The 20,246-nt window shown below is 49.7% G+C and overlaps 3 protein-coding genes across 10 annotated transcripts in view; 1 reads left to right on the top strand and 2 right to left on the bottom strand.

Moving 5' to 3' along the window:
* Nucleotides 1–52: 52 nt before the first annotated feature.
* nadkb (NAD kinase b) lies at nucleotides 53–7,324 on the bottom strand. 2 transcript variants are annotated; one of them, XM_028978471.1, is made up of 11 exons: nucleotides 6,480–7,324; nucleotides 6,325–6,408; nucleotides 5,840–5,969; nucleotides 4,866–4,974; nucleotides 4,298–4,383; nucleotides 2,934–3,036; nucleotides 2,641–2,786; nucleotides 1,348–1,447; nucleotides 651–808; nucleotides 487–569; nucleotides 53–389 (listed from the first exon to the last, which is right to left on the bottom strand). In XM_028978471.1, exons 1-11 carry the CDS (start codon nucleotides 6,692–6,694, stop codon nucleotides 230–232), a joined length of 1,374 nt encoding a protein of 457 aa, XP_028834304.1. In that variant the 5' UTR covers nucleotides 6,695–7,324; the 3' UTR covers nucleotides 53–229. The 2 variants fall into 2 exon arrangements, with proteins under 2 accessions (XP_028834304.1, XP_028834305.1); XM_028978472.1 differs by lacking the exon at nucleotides 6,480–7,324 and having other exon boundaries at nucleotides 6,094–6,388.
* On the top strand, nucleotides 2,746–11,318 carry gpr160 (G protein-coupled receptor 160). Of its 6 annotated transcripts, none has more exons than XM_028978474.1 (4): nucleotides 2,746–3,063; nucleotides 3,776–3,873; nucleotides 5,849–5,936; nucleotides 10,403–11,318. In XM_028978474.1, exons 3-4 carry the CDS (start codon nucleotides 5,904–5,906, stop codon nucleotides 11,195–11,197), a joined length of 828 nt encoding a protein of 275 aa, XP_028834307.1. In that variant the 5' UTR covers nucleotides 2,746–3,063; nucleotides 3,776–3,873; nucleotides 5,849–5,903; the 3' UTR covers nucleotides 11,198–11,318. The 6 variants fall into 6 exon arrangements, 5 of the variants coding, with proteins under 5 accessions (XP_028834307.1, XP_028834308.1, XP_028834310.1 ...); XM_028978475.1 differs by having other exon boundaries at nucleotides 5,846–5,936; XM_028978477.1 differs by having other exon boundaries at nucleotides 2,756–3,063; nucleotides 10,145–11,318.
* A 1,816-nt stretch (nucleotides 11,319–13,134) lies between these two features.
* The window catches only part of skila (SKI-like proto-oncogene a), a 20,924-nt gene continuing 13,812 nt past the window's right edge, over nucleotides 13,135–20,246 (bottom strand). For both annotated transcript variants that reach the window (XM_028978465.1, XM_028978466.1), the window contains exons 3-8: nucleotides 19,625–19,717; nucleotides 19,130–19,215; nucleotides 18,113–18,258; nucleotides 16,084–16,337; nucleotides 15,407–15,622; nucleotides 13,135–15,317 (exon numbers count right to left, since the gene is read on the bottom strand). In XM_028978465.1, the coding sequence (XP_028834298.1) occupies nucleotides 15,102–15,317; nucleotides 15,407–15,622; nucleotides 16,084–16,337; nucleotides 18,113–18,258; nucleotides 19,130–19,215; nucleotides 19,625–19,717 (1,011 nt within the window). In that variant the 3' untranslated portion in view covers nucleotides 13,135–15,101. The remainder of the gene's footprint in view (nucleotides 15,318–15,406; nucleotides 15,623–16,083; nucleotides 16,338–18,112; nucleotides 18,259–19,129; nucleotides 19,216–19,624; nucleotides 19,718–20,246) is intronic.

Here is a 20,246-nt window from a genome sequence, read left to right as displayed (position 1 = left end):
GTGTGGCTGCTGTGGATTTTGTCCTGTCGTGCGGAGGAAGGAGAAGACGACGCCGGGTCAGAGCTTTTATTTCGTGGCGTAAACTTGGCTCCGCCTTCGAAGCCTCACAGGTGTTCAGGTGGCCGCGAGCTTTTGTGCGTTAAAACGGCATCAGTCGTAATAAATATAATCGGGTGCATGTACGTGGGGTTCGCTGCTGGAGGGGAATGTGGGCGGAGCTTGTCGGCGGTCAGTTCTCGGTGTCGGAGGAGTCGGTGCTGTCGATCAGGCGCGCCTGTTTCTTGCGCACGTTCCAGTGCAGGCACTGGGCCAGGCTCTCGAACCAGTCGTACACCAGGTCGTGGCAGCAGATGGACGGCACCGGGTAGCAGGACGTGGTGATTCTGATGCTGCGGAGAGGGCGGACCGGCGCGGGTGTAAAAACGTGTAAAACACGCGGCGTGCGACAAGCAGAGAAGGCCGGAGCTGGCCAGAGCGGACCGGTACCTGTCACCGTGCTGGATCTCCTGCCTCTTCCTCCCATCGAACGACACCCAGGCTGTGTTCCGCGCCTCAGGGGACAATGTGATCTGAGGACAAGTTCAACAGACACGTCACGGACGCAGAGCCGCCAGGCTTGGCATCGTTCGTGACGACGGGCCGCGTCTCACCATGAGCTCCACGCCGGCGGGCACCACGATGGGCCTGAACGAGAGGGAGTGAGGGCAGATGGGCGTGACCATGATGGCCGGCACGTTGGGGTGAATCATGGAGGCCCCGGCCGCGGCGGCGTAGGCCGTACTGCCGGTGGGCGTGGACACGATCACTCCTGCAGAACAGAACGTGAGCGGCAGGAAGTACGACGTGATCCTCACGTGACTTCTTCTAAAATAGTAAACTAGTGAAACGCTTCCTTTCAGCCCTCAGGCCACTGGTCAACCACTCCTACACCTTTTATTGATTAACACCGCAGAATAAGAGCTCCAGGGGTTGAAAAGATTCAAATTGTTTTCATTTACATTTACAGCATTTACCAGAGCGACTTACAGTCAGTAGTTACAGGGACAGTCCCCCCCTGGAGACACTCAGGGTTAAGTGTCTTGCTCAGGGACACAATGGTAGTAAGTGGGATTCGAACCTGGGTCTTCTGGTTCATAGGCGAGTGTGTTACCCGCTAGGCTACTACTACCAGCCTTTTTTTGCAAAAGAGAATATAATATCTATATATTTTTAAATAGTATACACAGCGTTTCATGTCTGCTATGCATCCTGGACAGACATCAGAAACATTGGGAGATATAATCACGTCAGTCTGAACATGTAAACATTGTTGACCTGTTGACATTGTTGATCTCCACCACCACTCACCATCTCCCTGAACCGAGGTGATGAGACGCCCGTTCAAGTACAGATCCACGTTGGACAGGTAGGAGGACGGCCCGCGGTCCACCACAACCTCGTTCAGCACCTGAGACAGCCAGGCGACAATGTCCCATACACTCCATTAGAGAAGAAGAAGAAGTACATTTTAATTCAGGTGGCGACGGGGGGGGGACATGAAGAGTGGACATGTAAACGTGTTCGTCCTCGATTCTGTTCAGTTGGTATTAAATGTCCTGGCCGAGCTGCGGTTACGGCAGGGAAATAAGCTGCAGCTTCAGACCTCTTTCATTTTACACCCGAGACGAACACTCCCAGTCCGAAGAATTCAGCTTTCATCCTCTGAAGACGCCGAAGACGTCCTGAGGGGTTTTTACAAAAAAACGTGTTTCAGCGCAACACCAAAATGCAAATGAGGCAGAACTGCAGCTTATGGTTTCAGTTACATGAGGTTCCTCATTGGTTTAGCTCCTGTTCTATTCCACGTTTTGTTGTTTGAAAGCAAAACGTATCATTTCTGGTACTTAAAAAAAAGTCATAATGTGTGGGACATTGTGAGACAATGCGATCCAATAATAATCATTCCATCAGCAGAAACCTAAACAACATGATAATAGTGTGTAACACACATACCTGTGTGTGTGTGTATTTTATATATACACATCATATTTTGCATTCCATCTTCATTGTGCTGAATAAAGTGTCTATTTACACTACACACTACACTCTGGTATAGTTACACTCCTGCATGCCCTCTCAGATCTGCAAATGAAACGACCCCCTTCACGGGGGGTCTCCGATCCCAATCGACTCTGTTCTCCTTTGTTGTCCCTGGCTGGTGGGACAACTTGTCCTGCTCCATTCGACTAGCCGAGACCACCACCACCTTTTAAGAAGCAGGTGAAATCCCGCTTGTTCAAAAAGTATTTCAGATGATTCTAACACCAACACACACTCACACACAAAAATATATGTATATATTCGTCCAGCACTTAACAATCCCAGCATGTTCTATTCCTGACAAGTTGGGCCTTATCAGGGCTCTTAGTTTTGTAACTCAAAATCTATAGAAACCGAATGAGAATTGCTGGTGTCCTCTTGTGAGTCGCTTTGGAAAAGCGTCTGACAAGTAAAGTGTTGTTCTTTGTGTGACCACCGCTTACGTACATACATGCGTGCGTGTGTTTAAAATAAGTTCTGCACTTTCAAATGGTTCATGTTCTTTTTTTTATTATGTTAACTAAATACTAATATGATATGTGGCGAAGCGTGACCTCTGACCTGAAGCTGCAGCGTTATCTTGCTGGCCTCGCTGTTGCCATGGCAGTGCGGGGTCAGCGCTCCGTTCTCCTGCTCGCCGCCGTGCTGCGCCAGCTCCTTCACCACCTTCACCTTCAGACGGCTGCGCAGCACGATGGCCGCGTTGCCTGCGGTACAGACGCAAGCGAACAATCCCATCATGCAGCAGAGCAGCTAGGACCCGCGAGGGGCAGAAGCGCCCGCGCCGCGCAGCAGGCGGCGCTAGCGAGCGCCACCGGGCTGAGGCGAGGCGCCACACGCCACTCCAACTCTACCTTCAAACACTTTGGCCACCTCGGTCTTGTACGACTGGAACTTGAAAGGTGTGAGGAAGCCCAGGGAGCCGAGGTGGAACGCCATGACGGGGGGAACGCTGCCCTTGGAGGGGAAAAACCGAGTCAGCCGGTGAGTAGTTCTGTGCACCACAGCACTGACTGATGCGTCTTACCACTTTTCTATTTACAGAATCATAAAACCACAAAATCTCTGCTCTTTATACTTTTTTATCTTTATACACACCTTCACCCTACCTGTTACACATATTTTATGTTAAAGACATAAAAGTGCGATATTTGGTTATGTTTGCAATATTTGCAATACTCTGGACTGTAGCAGTCGCCAAAAGCATTTCACTGCGTATCATAGCGCGTATGACTGTGTAAGTGGCAAATAAAATTTGAATTTGATACAGAATGCATGTGTGTAGGATGGGAAGATTTTTCTTTCCTTCTAATAAAAGCCCTTAAGCAAGTTCTACAGATCTGAAAAATGTCCTTCTAAGAATGCGGTGAGTCACTGAGGGTGTTTGTTCCTAGAAACTGGTTTGGGCTTGCCTCCACTGCACTCAGTGTTTCACCGTCCAAATGCCTTCGAACAAAGACAGGCGGGTGCTCCACACAAATGACAGAAGTGACAGAGATGGAGACGATGTGACAGGGTCACGCGGCCACGCGCTGGAATGTGAAGATCGCTGGTCCTGCTGCCTGGCAGACCAGCATCTTCCAAAACGGCACGAGGCAGGTGACCACGAGGGTCGGAAATAAACAGCGACGCGAGGCCAGAGCGCATCTCGTTTCCCGCTTTTTACCGCAACGCGGATGCCGTGTGCTTCACACAGATTCTCCCTGGACGCGCCGAGCCGCCTCTGCGGGTCTCTGTGCCGTGGAATGTCCGCCCGACGGTCCTGAGCGTGCCTGGACAGGAGCTACGACCACGGTGAGCGTCCCACCCTCACTTAACAGCCACCCCGTTCTAACAAGAAACCCCACAATTTAATTTAAATACACCGCAACAAAAAAATGGCATCGCAGACACCGCGCACACGGCTTCATCCGTAATCTTTGTATAAATTTTCTGTGTATATTGTACATCGTTGGTGTTTTAGAGACACCGCGTCTAATTCCCTGTATGTGTTCATTCATAAACGCCATTCTGATTCAGTAACTGACCCCGAGCCAACATTTTCGGCCTAGTAAAATGTTTATATTTCATAAAAACGGAATTAAAAAGGTAATAAATTCATTAATTTTTAGGAATCCCGGCCTATAAATCAGCATAGATCAGCAAAAGAGTGACACATAAGAGCATGAAACAGAATAGTGGAACGGGGGGGGGGGGGGGGGGGGGTGGCTCCGGGCACCTGGAAGAGGGAGGAGGCGTAGAGGAGCGTCCCGTCCCCGCCCAGGCAGATGATCAGGTCGATGCAGTCCGAGATGTCGTCATAGCCTGCCAGGAGAAGAACGAGCATCATAAGACACGTTCCGACCCCCATGACGACCACACTGCTGTTCGGAACGGTGAGATGCCGGAACAACGTATTCATGTGTTGCTTCGGTACTAAATGGTGTAGCGCGTTCTAGATCATGTATCGTGTAAATCTCATGCAAATGGAGCCTTGGACAAACAAAGGAGCGCAAGCATCGATTTTCATCTGAGCGGAGGACAAAGTCCGCCTTCAAAAGAGGGGAAAATTGGGAAAAAACGCTGCGGTGCTACGGATGCTGCTGCTTACTTTTCCTGCAGCTCCTGATGTTGAATGTACAGCAGGGAACCGTTTTTTTTTTTTTTTTTTGGTAAGGTGTGACTGTTACAGGGATTTAGGCTTCAGGCCGAAGCACGAATCGTTCATCCAAGGATTAAAATGGCGAAACTGAAGATTTTGCCTCTGTTACTCAGAGGCCATGAAGGGCGCGTTCCAGCCACCATACCTTCCCTGAAGGTGCAGAGTTTGGTGCGGACGGCGGAGAAGGCCTCATCGCTCGTGAGCGTGGCGTCGTCCGCCACCTTCTTCTCGACAAAGACCACCAACTTCTTTTCCTGACGGTTCAAACACAGCTTTTAACGTTCATGAGACCTTTGTAAAATTACCTATTGCCCAGAAACATTAACTGGACTTTGGCAGTAAACGCCTCTTCCCTTGTTGAGCTGATTCTGATTGGCATGATAACCATTGCATGCAATATTAACAATCATAAAAACAACTGGTATAAAAACTTCATGTTCAAAGTTGTGAAGGCTCATCAGTATTAGGAAACACCAGCAGATGGGGCTGCCAGACTTCCAAAAATCTTGCTCCGTTGTGGCCAACAAAAGCTGTTATTCTCGACTACATAACCTCTCCTGATCGGAGAACGAAGCGGAACGTCCTAAATCCGTCTGCTAAAAAGAAGCATCATGCAGCTCTCGTTTCAGATCCGGCTCATGTAGAGTCACACTTTAAAAGACAAACGGTTTCAGATCTTTTACAGAATCCTAAAGCAAAAAAAAAAAAAAAGAGATCAAGTAGGAAAACGTATTTCGGGGGACACTTAGTTTACCCTGAGTGTCATATCTACGGATGGTAACACACTCGCCTATGAACCAGAAGACCCAGGTTCAAACCCCACTTACTACCATCGTGTCTCTGAGCAAGACACTTAACCCTGAGTGTCTCCAGGGGGGGACTGTCCCTGTAACTGCTGACTCTGGATAAGGGCGTCTGGTAAATGCTGCAAATGTAATCTGTGCCGATCAACAACTGGCTACTCGGAATGCCAGGAGAGCAGTCATGCACTGCCCTCGGCACTGAAAATGCAGATCCTCCTGTTATAAAGCCCCGTTGGCATCTCAAGCAGCGAGTTGTTAAGAAAATGACGAGGGGTTCTGTAATCGACACGACGGATCACAAATTGAAAAATTGTACCTCCAGCAGGAACCTGCACAGCTCCTTGAAGGGCTCCAGAAGGCTCTCGTCGCGAATCTTCTTGATGACCAGGACGTTGAGCGGCGGCTTGTTCCAGGTGAGGCGCTGAGAAGCCGGGTCCTGGATATGCCTGTGGATGGATAAGAGGTTTCCTGCCTGTTTAAGACTGTTAAGGCTAAAACACTGCACACACCGGTCATTTATTAACAGGAACGCGAAAACAAACACGCCCCGACGTGGAGTTCAAACTTTACCACTTCTGTCTGGCCGGCTTGGTGGAGTGACGAGAAGGCATTTTAGAAACAGATCTACACCGTCCAGTGTTCAGAACTGATCTGTGGCCAAACGCTGCAGGAGAGCAGCTGGCCGTCACACCAAGTGCCATCCCACCAGGGACAGTGGACCAATCACAGCTGGAGTGTCCCTAAAACAACCTGATCTCATCAGTGACACTGGCATGCCAGGAAGGAAGAGAGAAAACTTACATGACGGAGGTCGGGTTGGGGAGGATGCGGGCCTTGGGTCCAAAATGCGTGGCCGGATACGGCCCATGAAGGAAGTGAGGGCGCCTGAAACGAAGCAGCATTCCGCGCCGTCAGGGCCTGCTCCGGTCTCGGGGTGTCGTGTGTGACGGGCGTACCTGCACCGGTCCGGGCGTTTCGGGGAGCACGGCGACTCGGCCGCCCGCCGCCGCCGCTGCCTGCCTCCCCACATCACCTGTTCCTGACTCTCCGGGCGCCGCCGTGACCTCTTGACCTCGCGCCGTCGCCTAGGCGACTTGGCCTCACGCGCCCGCTGTCTGGGCGGCGACGGCGCGGCGCACTTCACGTCACTTCCAGCCTCCGGCCCGTCCATCCTGCACAACTGCTACTACTACTACTACTACTGCTGCTAATGGTGATAATAACTAGACAATAATGTAAATAATAATAATAATAAAAACAATAACAAGAAGAGCTGCGAGGTGAAGACGCCGCTGACTCACTTAGCAAATTCAGCTAACATAGCGGGCTAAGTCAGAAGGCGCGTTGCTAAGCAGCGAACCTGGCAACGTCTCGTCCAGCGTTCTCGTTTTTCCCGAAACATGCATTATTACTAAAATAGCTGCACAAAAAAAAAACAACAACAGTAAAGTGTAAGTAGGACTGTCAAGAGGACAAAAAGCTGTGTTCGCCTGACGCCCGGTTTACGACATGACAGCCGTGGGTGCGCGGTGACGTCACGCCGCCACGTTGCGGGGCCACGCCCCCTGCGTTGGGGGTAAGCGTTTACGTGTTCTGTCCATTGTTGCTTCCTCGTCAGAAAAGCCTACGTCGACGTGCGCGTACAGAAACAGGCGAGGAGGGACGGAGGGTAAATTCCACGGGCATGATGAAATGACACAACTTTTTTTTTATCATTTTATAACAAAAGACCACTGAGCAACTCCAGAATTTACAGCAAAATACATAAATATAAAAAATATGCACAATTGGATACAAATATAGTGAGATAATATACGTTATTGTGCCCAGGATTTATAATCATTTGCATCTGCCCAACAGTTACTTGTGTTCTGAAAAAAAGTGTTGCTTGCAGCTTAGATAAACAGTGGTTTGGTTTTCACAGGTTTATAGATTTTTGCACAGTACTGTATATAGGTAATAGAGCAAGTGATACTTGTTATTATAATTGCAATAGTAAATAGGCCAGTGTCAATTTAACAGGATGAATTCTAATTCTCGGAGTCAGGATTTAATGAACCTCAGTCTCAGGAGGGGGTGCAGAGGTGAGACCCCCCAAATATCACACACAACAACTATACAAATTGAATCATGTTTCATCTTACAGTAAATATGTTTTTCTCCACAAAAAGAGGTGTAGGCATGTTTTGCTTTAAAAGGAAGCTGTTTTCCCAAGGAAACCGGAAAAACCAGCGCGGACATTATGCCAGGAAAATTACATCTGAACGGGAACTAACCTGGGCGCTTTGTTCCTCTTCTGGGGTATCTTTTACACGACCTACACTACGAAAGCTAAAACGCTGCAAACAAGGCTCTTTATTCACGCTTTGTGGAATGTAACACACCTTATGCTTCCTTATGCTTTCAGAGCCTGCAAGGAAACATTTGCAGGGACTTATTGCCAGGGAGGTGCTTGTAAGCACAGGGATTTTCCCTTCTCTCTGTGGTCAGAATGCAGAGTCTGGCTTTAAGAGTCAACCTTTGTGCTACTAATACGATGAGTGATTTGTATTTCACGTCATGTCTCGGCTACACCAGCTCCACTCCGCACCACCTGTTGCTACCATCGGACGCTTCCTGCGTGTGCTGATGTGGGTGAAAGATGGCCACCTTCAACTCGACCCTCCATCCCGAAGGAAATCGCTTTCATTCAGTCATAATAAGCTCACCCAAGGCACTAAGAACCTTGGGGCGCTGATAGTGCCCAGCTCCAACGGCCTTGCTCTGTTGCAGCTATGCCTGGTTCAGCATTCGTGAGGTCAGATAAATTGCTGGTCTGTTTGATTGACATAGGGGAGCCTACCGGAGCGAACAAACGTTTTTCAGCATTTCTGTGGTCGGAGTTGCTCAGTAAAAGCCTTCCTGATTCGCTTAAAATAGGGCAAGTAAGCGATATGGCATTCAACAATTTGCTTAACTGCGCACAGTCACAATCGTCTTTATTTCTTCCCTTGGGAAAAATTCTTATCATTAGGATGAATTTATTATGATAGCTTGAGTCTTTGACTTATTCACCCAAATTGACTCGATGTAAGTGAGTGACACAAATGAATCCTTGTGGAATATGAAATTATAATGAACTGTGGAATAATTCAAAATCACCCTCAAACAGATCAAATATGAACATACACTTTGCTATTTAATTGGTGGATGGCTGCGTGTGTTTTCATATACTTTTTAACAGTCGCATGATAACAACATTTGCCAAAATGCATGTGATTCCAGAGAAACTTGATCATTTATTTTATTTCAACCTCGTGGCCCGTCAGGAACATTACAGAATATTCCCACTCCAGCCATGAGCCCATTGGTGGAACACATGGTCTGACGTTTCCAAATTGGCCCAAATGTCATTGCAGAAACCTGGCAAAAAACCTGGAAAGAGATCTAATTAAACCACGGCCGGTATCTCATAATAAGATAAGATAAGATGACCCTTTATTAGTTCCACAAGTGGGAAATTTACATTTTCATTTTCAGTGAACAGTAGAAGATAAGAGCAGCAAAAAATAAAAGCATGATTTTAAAAAATATCAGTATATACATAAAAATATATTTGTTAATGTCTGTATACATAGAATATAAGTAAGTGTTCATATTTATAGAGTGGATATATGCACACATGTTGCACAAAAGAAAAATGGAAATGGTAATCCTTAGTAATCTCAAGACTGGACTACTGTAGCTCCCTTCTAGCTGGTCTACCTCTATGTACCATCCGACCTCTACAACTCATACAAAATGCAGCAGCACGACTGATCTTCAACCTTCCCAAGTTCTCCACACCGCCCCTCTGCTACGTTCCCTCCACTGGCTCCCAGTAGCTGCACGCATCAGGTTCAAAATACTGATGCTGGCCTACAAAGCCAAACATGGAGTAGCACCATCCTACCTCACAGCCCTTATTACACCTCGCACTGCACCTCGTATACTCCGAGCCTCCAGTACTGCTCGCCTGGTCCCTCCATCTCTGAAGGTAAAAGGAAGATGCTCATCTAGACTCTTCTCCCTCTGAGGTGGAATGAAGTTCCCCTCGAGGTCAGAACAGCTCAGTCATTGTTGGGGGTCCTTGTGAACCAGAACTGATCACTTCATCGATGGTAAGTCGCTCTGGATGAGGGCGTCTGCCAAATTCCTTAAATGTAAATGTAAATGGCGTATCGGATGTGTGTGTTTGTTGGGGACTTGGCTCAGTGGCAGCTCGGTATTCGAAGCGGCAACCTTCCGATTACGGGTCCACTTCCTTAACCGCAAGGCCGCCGCTGCCCTGTTGCTGTTTGTGCAGTCTGACAGCGGTTGACCTCCTGAATTTCTCATAAAGCTCCGTAGAAAAACCTTCTCGCCTCGAACACAGTTTCTGCGTGGGGGGGCGTGGCTCTTCTGTATTTGGATATGGTTTGTCAGGGGCAGCGCACCTGGCTATTTTCATTCTGGTATGCAAATGCACATCATAAATGTGAATTTATGATTTTAATTCGTCGTTTTCACGCAGCAGACCACGGCACCCGAGTCGCGTTGCGCTGAAAAAGAAGAACTTCCGCCTTTGAGAAATCTTGGTTTTGCGTTACTTTTGTGACACCAGGTGTCCGGCCCAGTCTTGTGAAACGTAACCCTCGCCGGCCACGCCCGCCCATGTTGTGTAGCACATCTGCCAGCGTTTCATCAGACGTCAGCGGCGGTTAAGGGCCTCTGGAGAACCGCCGCTCCGCCAGGGTGGTGCTGAGAAGCGTTCCTCCTCCCACCGGCCAGGAGGGAGACACGAGTCGTGAGGAGGAAGTGGACCAGCTGCACGGACGGTAAGCGTTTGGTCGCTCTGTAACGTCCCGGTTTTAAATCTCAGGCCTCGAGAGGGAGACGCGCCATGGAGACCCCCATCACCTGCCTGGTGCTGGTGCAGGGCCTGAAGACCCTGATGAACTGGTCCACCGTGATCCTGCAGAGGCCCCACATCACCAGGGGCTTCATGGGGACGTTCCACATCTCCTTGAACGTGGTGGACACCGTCCTGACGCTGGTGCTCCTGGTCACGCACGCCCTGCAGGACGTCCGCCTCTGTGGGATGCGATGGACCAGCCACCACGTCTGCCTGCTGCTCCAGATCTCCAGCTTCGTCTACAACGCGCTGCACTGGCCCGTGCTGGTGGTCTCGGGCCTGGACCACTACTGGCTGGCGCCGCTCGGCTCCGCCTCGGTGCACTGGACGCGGAGGCTGGGCTACGTTTTGATCGCCGCCGCCCTCTGGACGTCGGCGGCCCTTCACGTCTTCCTGTCCCCCGGCTACAGGCCCCACCTGCAGGACACTTCTCACCGCCTCCTGAGCTCCTGCCAGGCTCCCGGCAGCCCTCAGGTCCCCCAGGTCTCGTCCTCCGTGCTGCTCGCCACCGTGGCCGCGGCGCTGTACGCCGAGGCGGCGGGGCGGCGGCCGCGCCCGTCTCCTGTGCCACGCCCTCGCGGCCTTCGTCAGGACTTGGGGGCCGTTTCTGGCCCTGGGCTTGGTGCTGGCGATCTCGCGCGAGGAGGTCCCGGCGTACCTGGCCATGAACGCGCCCTGGCTGTGCTTCGTCAACAGCTTCCTCGTCAGCGTGACGCTGCTCGAGGTGACGGGCCCGCCGGGCGCCACGGACGGCCTCTGTGACTGGAGCTTGGCGCTCACGGATGAGGGGGTGGGGTAACGCCGGGTTAATATTTCACATCGGCGCACTGAATAAACATGGCGGTGCTGATAAGGCGCGCCGGAGAGTTGTTTTTCACCTCTACTTTGTGTCTTTGTAGTCGTTGAAGAACCGTTCCTCATGAACGACAGACTTTGGAATAAAATGAATGGGAAGATGTGTCCGTAAAATATAATTCATAATGCTGCAATAATAATATGGAGGCAGTGGTGGCCTAGCGGTTAAGAAGCGGGCTGATGATCAGAAGGTTGCCGGTTCGAATCCCGATCCGCCAAGGTGCCACAGAGCAAAGCACCGTCCCCACACACTGCTCCCCGGGCGCCTGTCATGGCTGCCCACTGCTCACTCAGTGTGATGGGTTAAATGCAGAGGACAAATTTCACTGTGTGCACCGTGTGCTGCGCTGCATCACAAGTGACAATCACTTCACTCAACTCATATTGACTGAAGGTTCAGGGGGAACAAAAGATGTTCCTCAGCTTGGGTTATGGAGAACAAGGGGACACTGAGAAGACACAGCAGCAGTCAAAGGTTCGGACACGCCCGCTCTGAGGCACTATGGAGTTGAGGAGAGAGGTTACTTTAAAGAACCTAGAACAGGAACCTTCTTTAGAAGGCTCTGCACCCTACCGTCATCATCGTAAGCAGCTTCATGAGACCAAAAACTGTCCCCGGTGTCTAATTTAAGGTGGTTGAGAGAAACCAAGAGGGTGAAACGCTGCCACCACGCTGCCATTTTTTTATCCACTCCATCCCCACGCGTGAGCTTCTTTAAGTGCAAGTGAAGTGATTGTTACATGTGATACACATTTACAGTATTTACATTTACAGCAGCACACAGTGAAATTTGTCCTCTGCATTTAACCACCACCCTTGGTGAGAAGTGTGCGGCCATGACAGGCGCCCGGGGAGCAGTGTGTGAAGACGGTGCTTTGCTCAGTGGCACCTCGGCAGATCGGGATTCGAACCGGCAACCTTCTGATTACGGGGCCTTAACCGCTAGGCCACCGCTGCCCCTAGTTAGCTGCGTCCCACCGTGGTATCATAGTCGGGAGAAAGAGAGACCGGGCTGATTTACTGATCAAGAAGAACATCTCCGATGAGTATCGTTTCATGTAAGATCACGAGTAAACGTGTTCCTCACCACAGCAACGATCAGTGTCTGTAGCTGCAGCAACTGGCCTTTTCACGACCACAAGGGCACTTTTATATGCAATGACACGGCGCAGACACGGTCCCGGTCATCTGCTGTCCGTTAATGAATTGTCTGTCAGAAAAGCATGCGGTTTCCGGCTGAGCTGGAAGAGCGTCCTTTTATCTGTGGCCCTGATATCATGTGCAGTTGGAACATTTCGTACATTCATTGTTGAAGACGACACACACACACACACACACACACACAAAAAATTAGTTTTCACGTGTCCTGGTAGCGTTTCATTTTCCACACACACAATCACTTGATTTGTGGTTTTCCAATGCGGATATTGGTCTGTGCTTTGGAGATCAGGTGACCTCGTGCGTAGCTGAAGCCGCAAAACCAGGGAGGACAAGTTCCATCTCATAAAAGCTACTTCTTTTTGCCTTTGGTGTCAGTGGTTCGTACGTTTTTATCGCTTACCAAACCACCAGTCAAAGGCCTAAACGCAGGGTGCAGAGGTCAAAGGCCACTGAACCCAAAGCAGCGACTGTACCTTCCATACAAACAAGAGCTCTTCGCCAGCGATCACGTGTCACCCAACGGTAGCAGACTAGACTGCCATAGGAACAGAATCCCCCCCTTTTAGAGGGCAAGGCCAGCGAATGTGGTGCAGTTCGAGAGACAGCAACTGGAACACGGCGCCCCCTGCTGTACAACACAGGTACTATCACCCCCCCCCCCAGAAAAAAAACCCACCACAGGTTTGACACTACAGAACTTTACTTGAATTGAATCCAAGTTCATCGTCTATACAAGATATATTTACAAAATTGTGAAACTGGGAAAAGAAATCAAAAACACTAGATACAACTGAGGTATTAGGTAAAAGCATGTACAGGTAGGCGTTTTTTCACTAGCAAATATCAACTCTCGTCTTTTTATGCTTCCCGACGTGTCGTCTTATAAAACATTTTCATATCACAACATGAGGTAGGAGAACAGTGTCTCGTTTCATGCAAGAGCAAACTTCTTCTCACACTGTAGTATTGGCAACAGTCTGCAATGGTCATACATGGGCGAACATTGCGTTTCAGGATCACATATCTTCTTTCTTTCGTTCTCTCTCTTTTTAACAAAGCCGTAAACAGTAATATATTCGGTGATCTATCGGACAGTTTTCAGTTATATATTGATCTAACATAAAAATGCAACTCCTTCCAATCCAGAGAAGCAGAGGAAAAGACAGAGTCGGGGATTTTTCATCCACACACACACACTTCACTGGTGGGGTCGAAACGTGCACTCTACGCAGCTTAGGGGTGTCGGAATTCTATAGATGCGTAAGAGTGGAGAACGATGCGGTCATGCTCCCCCCGCATCATAAAAAAAAAAAGGTAATTTACACAATGCTCCCAAAAACAAGTCACACGTTTCCAAATGAAACCGCAAAAGTGGATATAACTTAACACCCCCACCCAGACAAAAAAAAAAAAAAAAACACACACACACACACACAATAACACTGACAGATGCAAATGGCTGTAAATGCGCTCTAATGGAAACTCATTTCATTCCCCCTCTACTGTGTCAGTTTAATACACACGTTTCAGAACGTTGGAGGAATGTTCAGGGCTGAGCATCACAGTGCATCAGCAGTTCAGGAAGAAGCATGAATCTCGAGAGTAAAGACACAAATTAATAATAAAAAAAAAAAAAGTTACAAAGGATGCTGCAGTGAGAGAAATCAATACTGTACAATGTGTTTTAAATGTTTTTTTGATGGTTATATTTAAAAAATAATAATAATAAATTAAAAACGTTCATTCTAGCTACACGAGATTCAAACACAAAAAGCAGTAATTATTTAGGGGCTAATAAAGTTAAATTTCCCTCTAGGTCAGCAAGTTTTTTTTAACACTAGTATAAATATAAAAAAAAAAAAAAAAAAACTTTAGGGTCAGTTCAGTTCATTTAACTTTCTAGAAGATAATTTAATATGACATAGTTCATATATTAATGATTACTGTTTATAGATATGTACAAAGTGAATATAAACCTTTATTAGTTTAATACATTAAATAATATCTGAATTTACCAAGAAAGTGTAGCGCACACATTTACAATAAGGATCTGAATTAGAGACATTTTTTGGACACGCCGTCCCACGTGAATTGAATTGGGTGACGGGCCGAGGTCCCGTGTGGAGGTGCGTCCTCGCGGTAGGCCAGGGTGTCCCCATCTCGGCCAGCAGGTGGCAGGCGCGCGCCACGCCACCTTCTCGCTTCAGTATAAAAAATGGAAATGTTCATGCAGTCTGCTGCTGCCGCTGGTACGGGGAGAGGGGGGGGGGGGGGGGGGGGGGTGGGGGGGGTGGGGGGGGGTGGGGGATGAGGAAGTTGGGGTGCAGACGGCGCATGCGGACGAGCGCCCCGCTGGGTCCGAGTGGGCGGGGCTGCTCGGGGTGCAGGTAGTATAAAGTGAATGTCAGCATAGTCCCTCCCATCTGCCAAGCAGCTTCTTAGCAAATCCATAATTTAAAACACAAAAATAAAAATTACACTGAAGCTAAGTGTTTAAATACTATTTATAGACGAGACAAAAAAAGGAAATATATATAAATTGTCATTTTAAATTAGAAAAAAAAAAAAAAACTTAGAGGAGCGGCTTCTCTGCCATATGTTTTGGGGACAGTTCCTGGACACTAAAGACAGTATGTCAGAGGTCATCTCCTAGCCAGAGGTCAGCTGCTCCGGGGCCTGCGGGGAGGGTGTGGACGACGGGGTGGGGGTGCCTGGGGCAGGGGGTCCGGAACGGGCCATTTGCTGGCGGAGCTGCGAAACTGTGCGCTCCAGCTTCTCGCGGGCTTCCCGCTCCCGCTGGAGTTCCTCCTGAAGCTCCGCCCGCTCCACCTCCACGAGCTCCAGGCGCGCACGTAGCTTGCACAGCTACGGAGAGATGATGAAGAGAGAGAGAGAGAGAGAGAGAGATCAGCATCGCGGACGCCAGGACGGACGTCTGGAGCGCGAGCGCGTACCTGTGCGGTGTACTGCGCCTCCTGGGCGCCGCAGCCGCAGTCCTGCTGCCGGAGCTGCTCCAGGCGACTCTCCAGCTCCGTCTGCTCGTGCTGCAGCTCCCCCAGCCTCTGAGCGTGCTCGGTGTGCATGGCCTCCAGCTCCGTCTGCAGCTCGCCGCGCTCCGCACACAGCTCCCGGAGCTGAGCCGCCGAGCCGCCGCGCAGAGCCTCCAGTTCCTAACACACACAGTCAGGTATACAGACACATCACAAATCTTTTCCGGCTTCAGAATCACGTTTTGATCAGTCGTGGGGAATGTTCTGATTTCTGATTCTGGTATCAACCATTAACCATGAAACGTTGTCCCCCTTTTCCAGAAAATTCCATTTTATTTCTTTTTAGATTTAAGTTTCAAGCATCTTAGTGTCATTATGTAGGATGACAACCCAGAGGTACATTCAGAAAGGCAGGTTCATAGCAGCTGAGATGCCTGTGTGTGAGAGAGACTGTGGTGATGATGATGATGATGATGATGGGAGGAGCTTCAACATGTCCGGGACGGGTGATGCCCTTGATGATTTTATGGATGGTAATGAAGTGCAACAGCGCTGCTCTCCAGCGGTTCGTCCCCGTCCCTGGGGAGTAATGAAGGCGTGGCCCCGGCGGCGGTGGGGGGAGGGGCCGACTCCACACTCACCATCTCCAGCTGCAGCTGCTTCTGCAGGGTGGCGTTCAGCTTCTCCTGCTGCCTGCTGTACATCTGAACGATCTCCAGCACGATCCGGTCCTTGTCGTCCTCCAGGGCCGCGCCGCCACCGTCCTTGCTCGACGCCTCTGCGGGAGCGTAGGCGTCTTTGCGGGTTGCCGCGGCAACCTCAGCCGCCAGACACTGGTCCTCCTTGGCGCGCTGTGATTTGGGCTCGTATGCGATGGGAGGAGAGAACTGCTGGTCTGCAGGAGAGGGGGGCGGGAGAAAAGGGTTGCAGTTCAATATCACGAACACACACACACACACACACACACACACACACACACACACACCCCACGTAGATCAGGCTGTGTCTTTAATTTAAAGTGAAGCAGCAGAGGTAGAAAGCAGACACACACAGTGTTCTGAAGGTCAGCGAAGCAGACATGGAGGGAAGAGACGTGGGGAGCCAATCGGAAGCGAGGCTGCAGATTCACCTCGCACACACACACCAGGAGCACGCCTCCCACTACTGCAGGCGTCACGCTGCACGCTAGTGTGACTCAGTGCTGTCCGTCTGTCGTACATGAGTGAGTGAGGGAGGGAGGGAGTGTCAGGGTGAAGCGGGATGGTTGCAACTCCAACAGGCATGAATAACCCCGCCTCTCCTCCCGGCCGGACACACCCACCTGACTTGGAGTTACAGGGTGGTGGTGGCCTAGCGGGTAACACACTCGCCTGTGAACCTGAAGTCCCGGGTTCAAACCCCACTTACTACCATCGTGTCCCTGAGCAAGACACTTAACCCTGAGTGTCCCCAGGGGGGGACTGTCCCTGTAACTACTGACTGTAAGTCGCTCTGGATAAGGGCGTCTGGTAAAGGCTGTAATTGTAAATGTAAGTTACATTGTGCTATCCCTCCCCCTTTTAAAAACAGAACACCAAGTTAATTTTCCAGGTGTCATAATTCTAATATACATTTAAAATCTTCAACAACATTTTTGCTAACAAAACAAAAAAAATATTGTTCTTCCAGCAACCAGGCCATTGTTTCCTGGTTAAAAATGAATGGCTGAAGTAACACAAACTTGCATCCGACATTTCTGCGCTTTGTTAAACAGAATTCACTGGCCCGATGACAGGGAGCTTGGCTCAAAGTAGGCGCTCATCACGTGCCTCCTGCCCAGCAGGGATGCCAGTCAAGACGTACACATGCAATGAAAAAACGATTTTTTTTTTTTTAAGTCATCCCCCAGTCTTCTTAGCGGAGCATGCAGACATTAATGATGACATCAGTTATGAAAAATGCACAAAAGAGCAGAAAATAAATAAATAAAAAAGAAACAGAGGACGAACTGAGGAGGAGGACGATGACAAGGAGAGCTTGAGTGATCATGGTCTACCCTCCCCCTCTTGGCACGTGCGTGTGCGCACGCACACACACACACACACACACACACACACACCCCAGGCTGTCTGCAGATGGGTTCAAAACTGTAAGAGTTCTGTTGAAGCAGAATATTTGCGGAAGATGTGCGTAGGTGTGGGTATTACAGGGTTCTCACTGTAATAAAGAATCAAAGTGCAGAATATCCGTGGCATGCCGCATAAAGAAATGTCCAATATACTGTTTGATATATATATATACACACACACACACACACACACACCGAACTGTGCTGAGCAGAAAAGGGTATTTAAATGGTTATAGAATTCAAAACTCTTGAAATTTACACATGCCTGGCATGTTTGGCGAGTCAGCGAGTGTAAGAACGTACGTCGACACAGACTTCACAAAGATTCTGCTGTCGAGAATGTTGCACGTTTTTAAGAGCGGCAGGAACAGAAACCCTCACTTGGAACGAAGTACGCATAAATATATCATGTGTTGGCTACTGCGGTATATGCTATTAACGAAATTCCCAAATATTCCAGAAACTGTAAGAGTTCCTGGCCCGTGGGAACCCCGGCATTACCTGCACTGGCAGGTTTGCGTGTGTTGTGTGGCCCACGTGAGGTATTTTAGTCCTCACCGCACCTTTAGTCGGGTGGTCCAGAGCCGGGCGGCTGCTGCTGCTGCTGTAGTGTTGTTTCAGCAGGGCCCCCAGGACGTCCTGACTGACCGCGTCCTTCCTCAGGGACACGTTGGGCGGCAGCATCTTATCGTACAGGTACAGGTAGTAACTGTGGGAATAAAAAAAAACAAACCTGCACATCCAGCCAAGTGGGTTCGACACCAAAAGACCACAAAGTCAAAAGTCCAAACCCTACTTATTACCATTGTGTACCATTAAGGCGCTCTGGATAAAGGCCTCTTGTAAATGCCGTAATTGTAAAATATAAACTATTTTCAACGGGCAGCCCCTCCCCTGGCGAAAGACACTTTAAACATGATTTTTACATTCGCTAGCAAGCTTGGAACTGCACAAAGCAAGTTCTGGTTTATTTTTTCCGCCACCAGGTGAGTCGTTTAAAATTACTGCGAGAGAGACGTGAAAATGCCGGGGAGGTGAAACACAACGCTCGCAGCGTCAAGGCACGGCGTGGCTTTTAAAAAGCGTCTCGGAATCTGGCGGGCTCAGGCCGGGTGATGCCTAACTTTTCAGGTCCGATTTACAGCACTAATTACTCAAAGCTCGTATATTTTTTTTCAAAAAAAAAACCATTAAAATACATTTATTTTGTTTGTTTGTTCTGATCTAAATATTGTGAAAATAGTATGGAGTACCATCCGTAGAATTGGTATCGAGTTTGAAATTTCACTACCAGGGAGACTGTCCCTGTAACTAAGGCTCTCTGGATAAGGGCGCCTGATGAATGGCGTGAATATAACATAACACGCGTCAGTCTGAGGCGCGTATCTGTTAATCTCTAATCCGCGTCTGTAAATACCGCTCCGAGCCCGGCCGTAATCCGGCCAATCCCGGCGTCTAGCCGACCCCGCAGCCGGTCACACAGCCCTCTACTGTGGACCCGGATTTAATTCTGACTAATTCGGTCCCTAGTCTGGTGCCGATGGCACAACGAGGACGGCACGTCTGTGACCGCTCCGTACCTGGGGTGGACGGGCGTGTCGTGTCCCGGCTCCTCTTTGATGCTGGGGAACGAGTGGCTGAAGGCCAGGCTGCTGTGGCTCTTGCCCTGTACGATGTGGAAGAAGCGCGTCAGAGAAACGTAGCGTTGAGCTTGTTTATTCACACACACACACACACACACACACACACACACACACACACACACAGAGGAGCAGAGTTTAACACTCGCCCAGGGAGCAGTGTGTGGGGACGGTGCTTTGCTCAGTGGCACCTGGGCGGACCGGGATTCGAACTGGCAACCTTGTGATTACGAGGCCGCTTCCCTACAAGTGGAATGTGTATAAAATAAAAATTTGTGTGAGTCTGTGTGTGTGTGTGTGTGTGGCGTAGGACCGTGAATGAGTGGGTGGGCTGTTCTGCTCTCTGATTGGGCGAGTGCCGCTCTCAAATGGGCGTGGGCGGTGTGGAGGAGAATGAAGAGGTGGTGCTGGGTGTGCGTGTGTGTGTTTCAGTACCTTCCTTCCCGGCTCATCATCAGACAGCTTGTCAGTGGAGGAGCAGCGATCCGGACTGGACTTCCTCACGTGTCTGTCCTCATCAGCGTCCTTCTGCAGGAGGGAAGCGAAGGGCGGGAGATGTGAAAAACTGGAATTCTGGGGAGTTGCCCAACCCTCAACACACACACACACAAAACACACAGTGTTGTTAATCATGCCTACAACCCCCCTTAAGGTAGAACCCAAACAGCCTATCTGCTTCCTGCCGCCTGATTGGCCGATGACCCACGCAGCCGGATTGTGGCTATCTGCAGCGGCGGCACCCGCGGCTCAGTGGGCGGGGCAGCAGACAGGCGGGCGGAGCGAACGAGGGGCGCTCGTTAAACATCGTAAGAAGAACGAGCAGCGCGCGGCACCGCGCTCGTGGGCGGGGGGGCGTGTGTGGGAGATACGCCGTGGCCGAGTGGGGGTCGGCAGTGTGGGCGGGCGAGTGTGGGAGTTTATACGTAGTTACGAGTAGCTGCGCTTTGAAGAGAGTACAAAGAACAGAGAAACATTTTTATGTATGGACTATTAAACTGTGTGTGTGTGTGTGTGTGTGTGTGTGTACGAGAGAGAGAGAGAGAGAGAGAGAGAGAGA

The sequence above is a fragment of the Denticeps clupeoides genome, chromosome 4, assembly GCF_900700375.1.
Source record: "Denticeps clupeoides chromosome 4, fDenClu1.1, whole genome shotgun sequence".
In the NCBI taxonomy this organism is placed as follows: domain Eukaryota; kingdom Metazoa; phylum Chordata; class Actinopteri; order Clupeiformes; family Denticipitidae; genus Denticeps; species Denticeps clupeoides.
The sequence above is the reverse complement of the archived record's forward strand: the minus strand, read 5'-3'. Positions and strand labels throughout refer to the sequence as shown.